At 38.8% G+C, this 7078-nt stretch overlaps 1 protein-coding gene across 1 annotated transcript in view; it reads left to right on the forward strand.

Annotated features, from left to right (window-relative positions):
* The first annotated feature begins 3583 nt into the window (after window positions 1–3583).
* The window catches only part of LOC106869718 (uncharacterized), a 51285-nt gene continuing 47790 nt past the window's right edge, over window positions 3584–7078 (forward strand). The window contains exon 1 of the mRNA XM_014915564.2: window positions 3584–3619. Within this exon, the coding sequence (XP_014771050.1) occupies window positions 3605–3619 (15 nt within the window). The 5' untranslated portion in view covers window positions 3584–3604. The remainder of the gene's footprint in view (window positions 3620–7078) is intronic.

Below are 7078 nucleotides of genomic sequence, written 5' to 3' on the forward strand. Positions count from 1 at the left end.
GTGAAACCAGATAGCTACACCAGGCTCCAATCTGATTTGGCAGAGTTTCTACAGCTGGATGCCCTTCCTAACGCCAACCACTCCAAGAGTGTAGTGGGTGCTTTTATGTGCCACCGGCACGAAGGCCAGTCAGGCAGTACTGGCAACCGCCATGCTCAAAATGGTGTTTTTTACGTGCCACCTGCACAGGAGTCAATCCAGCGGCACTGGCAATGATCTCGCTCAAATGTCTTTACACATGCCATCTGGCACAAGTGCCAGGAAGGCGATGCTGGGCACAGGTGCCATGACGATTTCGCTTTCGCTTGCCCCAACAGGTCTTCGCAAGCCAAATCATCCAACCTATGCTAGTATGGAAAAAGGGACATTGAATGTTGATGATGATGATGATTACTAAAACCATATTTATAATCCTAAACCGCAGAATAACAGTAATATTTTTGGATACACTATATTCAAATGTCTTTGATTCCATTCCATACATGGCTCCTTCATGTAACTCTTAAAGTACAGTACCACAAGTAACTGAAACTCAAGCCAGGTCCTGAACCATGTGTAACCGTGAATCAAAAACTCGTTGTTTGAGGCCCTCAAACAGGAGATATGCACTCATCTGTGGAAGAAATAAACTTTTGCCTTATTTTAGAAAGAACTTCCAATTGTATTTTTTGTTTATTTCAGTAAAATTCTTCAGATTTATTTCTCTTGTTTTCAATTTCCAAGCATCATGACAGATATACCTCGACTTGTGAGTTTGGGGACACTACTTATAATAATAGGTTCTTTTATTCTTTTATTTGTTTCAGTCATTTGACTGTGGCCATGCTGGAGCACCACCTTTAGTCGAACAAATCGACCCCAGGACTTATTATTCTTTGTAAGCCTAGTACTTATTCTATCGGTCTCTTTTGCCGAACTGCTAAGTTACAGGGATGTACCAGTAATGTACTGGGGTTGACGTTATTGACTTACACCCTCTACTAGTATTGTGTCCTGCATTTCCTATACACTAAATATGGGTCGCTCTGTAGCGTCTCCTGTATAAGAACCTGCTTTAATCCCCTCATTCACATCATCTCCTAGCATAAAGACACCACTGCTCACACTTGGGGGTTCATAGTTTTGCAATCTGTGTTGTGACCTCACTAGTAATCCAAATCAATCTCTGTGGAATTTGAAGTCAGAATGTAAAGACGGACAAAATGCCGCTAAGTATTTTGGCCAGCATGCTAGGGATTCTAGCAGCTAACTGACTTCAAAACAAAATGAAATAATAATAATCATTATTATCTGTGATATAGGCTAGTAATTTATGTATGAAGAAAGGGAGTTAGATTCTATTGACCCCACCAGTGCTTGAACTGGTACTTTATTTTATCAACCCTGAAAGAATGGAAAAACAAAGTTAACTTAGAATATGAAAAGGTAGAAGAAATACCACAATGCATTTTGTCCAAAGTTCTAATGATTTTGCCAGCTCACCACAATAATAATAATAATAATAATAATAATAATAATAATAATAATAATAGTAATTTTTAAAAAAATTTCTTTATTGCCCACAAGGGGCTAAACATAGAGGGGACGAACAAGGACAGACAAAGGGATTAAGTCGATTACATCGACCCCAGAGCGTAACTGGTACTTAATTTATTGACCCTGAAAGGATGAAAGGCAAAGTCAACCTCGTCGGAATTTGAACTCAGAACGTAAAGAGAGACGAAATACCGCTAAGAATTTCACCTGGCATGCTAATGTTTCTGCCAGCTCACCGCCTTAATAATAATAATAATAATAATAATGATGATGATGATGATGATGATGATGGTTTCAAATTTTGGCATAAAGCCAACAAATTCTGATGACGAGGTAAGTCAATTACATTGACCCCAGTGTTCAGCTGGTAATTATTTTATCAACCCAGAAAGGATGAAAGACAAAGAGTAACTTCAGCAGAATTTGAACTCAAAATGTGAAGACAGTGGAAGAAATGCCACTAAACATATTGCTCAGCATGCTAACAATTCTGCCAGCTCGCTGCCTTAAAATGGCCAAATATTGTAAAGAAATACATTCTAATTATTTAATATCTTTGAACCTATCCTCTCAGGTTCCTTGTTTTATTATTAATGCTATACATCACATTGTCAATGGTGTCTTCACATTAGAGAATAGCTTTGATGTGATACGTTAGAATGTCAGCACTATGCGTGAACACAGACACATTACAACTAATTGTGAAATGTCTATGGATTTGTGATGGTAATGGTGGTGATTTAGTTGGTTTCAGAGTCAATAAATGTTTACTAGCTTCAACCCCATTCACCCAATAATTGCTTCTAACTGTGACTGCAAAGCCAGCTCTGGCCTTTACTTCATGACCCCTGTCTAAAGTATGTGTAATGGCAGTCATACTATGAATTTTGAAATGTTCGTGTATGATACCTTCCAAGACCTTCCAGGATTATCCAATCGTTTCATAGAGATATAAAGGGTGGCGTTCAATTTGGTGACTCTTCTTTGAAGGCGTTCCACATATGAGGGGGTGGTGAAAAGTTTTATGATTTTGGGTAAAAGAAAATACAGGGAGGATCAGTTAATTATAATTTTAACCAATGTCTTCCCCTTTCAGATTCACACACTTATTGCAGTGGTCCTTCAGTTTTTCTAAACTCTGTAAAAGAACACAGAATGTTGGACCTCCATGTAGGTCTTTCCCAATACCCTTAAAATCAGGAACTTTTCAGAACCCCCTTGTATGTAAGACTGCCTGGTACACTTCCATCAGCAGCTGACACAAAATTCACCAAGTACAGATCCATGGTCTCTCAAGACTGACATATGACTATCTATGTATGATACTTTATACTGGAATATAGAATTGATCTGAGTGATACATTCCAAAAGCTTTGTTCTTTATTATTGTTATAATTTCCTTCATTGGAAATTAACTCCGCTTGTGAAGACCTGTTGAGGCAAGTGAAATTGAAATCAAACTAAATTCGACGACTGGCACCGATGCCAATGTCGTCTCCTTCATTGGACACGAAACTCAGCTTGCGAAAACTTATTGGGGCAAGTGAAAGCGAAAATGGGATGGCACTGTGCCCGTCGTCGCCTTTCTGGCACTTGTGCCCGCAGCATGTGTAAGGACTTTCGAGCGAGATCGTTGGCAGTGCCCCTGGACTGGCTCTTGTGCAGGTGGCACATAAAATACACCATTTTGAGCGTGGCCGTTGCCAGTACCGCCTGACTGGCCTTCGTGCTGGTGGCACGTAAAAGCACCCACTACACTCTCGGAGTGGTTGGCGTTAGGAAGGGCATCCAGCTGTAGAAACTCTGCCAAATCAGATTGGAGCCTGGTGTCGCCTCCTGGTCCACCAGTCCTAAGTCAAATCATCCAACCCATGCTAGCATGGAAAGCAGACGTTAAACGATGATGATGATGATGAATTGATAAAGCTTATAAACACACTTATCGGTTGTTGCTTGTCTATATCTCACTTCTGTCTTTTTTTTTCAAAACATTTGATGTTTAACTCACATCTCACATAATCTCTTTACACTCTGTTAATTTCAGGATCTTCACTCAGAATGGAGTGTAATGGATGAACAAAATGTAAGTATAGGCTCCATAATATATGCATGTGTGTATATGCAAATGCATATGTGTGTGCGTGTGACTGTGTGTGTATATGCATTCATTTGTGTGCGTACACATATGTTTGTGTGTGTGTGTGCATGACTGATAATTTCCCTACAGTACTTTCTTTAACTGTTGTTAAGGTCCCTGGTCAGTACTGAACAGACTTGTGATCAAAGACATTCCAGATGTGACCACTTTTTTTAATTTTTAATTTTTTTTTTTTTTTCCCCAATCATTGTCTATCTAGGAGTACATTATCCAATGTGTGCCTCTTTTTTCTTTTTTTTCTCAAGATGATAGAGTTTTATTCAAGGAGAGATTTTTGCCGGTTTTTTTTTTTGTTTTTGTTTTTTCTGGCTGCTTATGTTAGAGTCTCCCCACTTGACTTACATTGTTATCGTATATATTGAGCTCGAGTGCACAACAACCGAGCAAAAGAGGGTAAAAGAGAGGACAGAAAGTAGTAATAAGTCAAGTAAAGAAAGAGCAATTGTAACCAAAATGACATGCACAGCAGACAGAATGAAACACCAGAGCACAAAGGAAGTGAACAGAAAATGGGCCATAAAAAGCAGGGCTGTGGAATCGAAACAAAAAAACTTCGACTCCAACTCTGGCTTCAACTCCTGTACTATTGGCACCTCCAACTCCGATTCCGACTCCGACTCTGACTCCTCTTTATGTAATCAAGTGATTATGGTCTGCTTGTCTCATAAAGCATATGCATACACTTGTACTTTGAGTAGGCCTACATGTTATAACTGGTTTATATTAAAGAATAAGGACATTGTGAATCGGAGTCAGATTTGGTATAGTTTCACCGACTCTAACTCCGACTCCAACTACCCCTTAATTGTTTCTGACTCCACGACTCCAACTCCGACTCCACAACTCCAACTCCACGACTCCGACTCCAACTCCACAACTCCGATTCCAACTCCACGACTCCGACTCCACAGCCCTGATGAAAAGGAATAGGTGCATTAGCAAATTTTGTGAAGTGTGAGATTTTTGAAGGATACAGTGTCCTAACAACTGACAATTGATGTGGGTAGTTTATTGCTTCTTATTGTGTTGTTTTTGTTTATTTTCTTTATTTGTGAAATCTTGTGTAGTAATTGAGGGAGGTTGTTGTGTAGGATATGTGTATTCTTTTCTACTCTAGGCACAAGGCCCAAAATCTGAAGACAGTAGAAATATAAGAATATATTCTTTTCTACTTTAGGCACAAGGCCCAAAATTTTTGGGGAGGGGGCCAGTCAATTAGATCGACCCCAGTACACAACTGGTACTTAATTTATCAACCCCAAAAGGATGAAAGGCAAAGTCGACCTTAATAGAATTTGAACTCAGAACATAAAGACAAATGAAATACCGCTAAGCATTTCGCCCGGTGTGCTAACATTTCTGCCTGCTCACCGCCTTGTAAGATATGTGTGCTGCGTGATTGTGTGAATATGTGCTGTTTGCAATGTGATTGCGTTGAGTGTCTTCTATTATGTTATTCAACAGGATATTTGTTATGTAGGATGGGGTTGGATACAACATGTCATGGTTGTTTACAGATTACAGTAATCTCTCAACTATCGCAGGTGTTATGTTCCAAAACCAACCGCGACAGGTGAAAACCCGTGAAATAGAAACAGTAGTACTGCACTGAATATTTTTCTTTTTTATTATTTTTATAATTTGTATATATTTATTTTATTATAAATGCAAAACAACACCACGGAGGAATGACCGTAAGCTTAGATAATAAACTGCAATAGGTGAACAGCAATATGGGAAGGGATTACAGCATTTCATTGTCGGATATAGTTGTAAGCAATGTGCGTCTTTGCCTCTGTGTGTTAGTGTGTGTATATATATCATCATCATCATCATCGTCGTTTAACGTCCGTTTTCCATGTTAGCATGGGTTGGACAATTTGACTGAGGACTGGTGAAACCATATGGCTGCACCAGGCTCCAATCTGATTTGGCAGAGTTTCTACAGCTGGAAGCCCTTCCTAACACCAACCACTCCGAGAGTGTAGTGGGTGTTTTTACGTGCCACCGGCACAAGGGCCAGTCAGGTGGTACTGGCAACAGCCATGCTCAAATAGTGTTTTCACGTGTCACCTGCACAGGAGCCATTCGATCTAATATATTCACTATGTTCGTCCAATTGTCTTTTGTTGTTTTTTCCTGTTCTTTTTGTTCTTTGATTTTCTTCTCTCTGTGTGTGTGTAAGCATATGATGTGTAAGTTGTGTTAGAGGGGTTCCCAACAATTTTTAATCTATGGATCCGTTTGATTAATAGTTCATACTGGTGGACCCCACTTCTCCCCAAGCTATTCAATGATTAAAAACTATTTTTCTAGAAACTTCTTTCTAAATCCCTATTTTTGTTTTACATGCATTAACTTGCGTAGGTTGAGCTATGTTAAAATGTTAGAGAAAGAAACCTAGCTGTTTCTTGCCATAAACACATTTAAAGCAAAATTTTTTTATGAACCCTTAATGTACTACTGTGGATTTTTCATATACTATTTTGCTTGCGTCGACCCCACCAAAAATCTTACATAGACCCCAGTTGAGAACCACTGGTGTAGCAGGTGTTCTGTTATATATGTGTGTGTGTGTGTGTGTGTATGCATACATATGACTAGGTTTTTTTTAGTTTCTCTCTTTGAACTCCTTTATCAAGTCTTTAGTCAGCCCAGGGCTATTGTAGAAGACACTTGTCCAAGGTACTGTGTGGAGGGATTGAACTCGAAATCACATGCCAAGGAAGCAAACTTTTTAACCATACAGCCATGCCTTCTTCACCTGTGAATATACCCGTGAATGTAAAAACATTAAAAAAAAAAGCAACAGGTACAACAAAGATTAATTATAAAAAAAGAATATTAATAAACAAAATAGTTAAACAACAACAACATAATTATTTATTTATAAATAAACAATCAGTAAATATAAAAATTAAAAAAAAACATACTTGAACCAACAAACAAATAAGCCACAGCAACAAAAGAAAAAAAAACACACCAAAAGCAATCACAGTGTGTTTTCAGTCCAGACGTGATTGGCTGAAATTTCCAATTAAGTTCATTAGAAGAGGAAAGACTAGCTCAGTTCGTTAACAGCATTCCAATGTGGTCTGGCAATTAATCAATAGAAGACGCAAATTAGCCTCGTCAGTGGAACACACATTGAAGATAAGATCATCTTTTCACTAGGCGAGATTATTTCATGTCTGGCTGTCTGGCTAACTGGTTAGTTGGCTGGTTGGTTGGTTGGTTGGTGGAAGTAGAGATTATTGGGTTGGGTGTTGTGATATTATTGTTTTTATATATACTTGCATCATACAAGGTGGAGGCTTGGTCGTGTGGTAAGAAGTTTGCTTGCTAGCCATGTGGTTCCAGGATCAGAACTATTGTGTGGTACCT

The sequence above is a fragment of the Octopus bimaculoides genome, chromosome 11 (genome assembly GCF_001194135.2).
Source record: "Octopus bimaculoides isolate UCB-OBI-ISO-001 chromosome 11, ASM119413v2, whole genome shotgun sequence".
NCBI classification, from domain to species: Eukaryota; Metazoa; Mollusca; class Cephalopoda; order Octopoda; family Octopodidae; genus Octopus; species Octopus bimaculoides.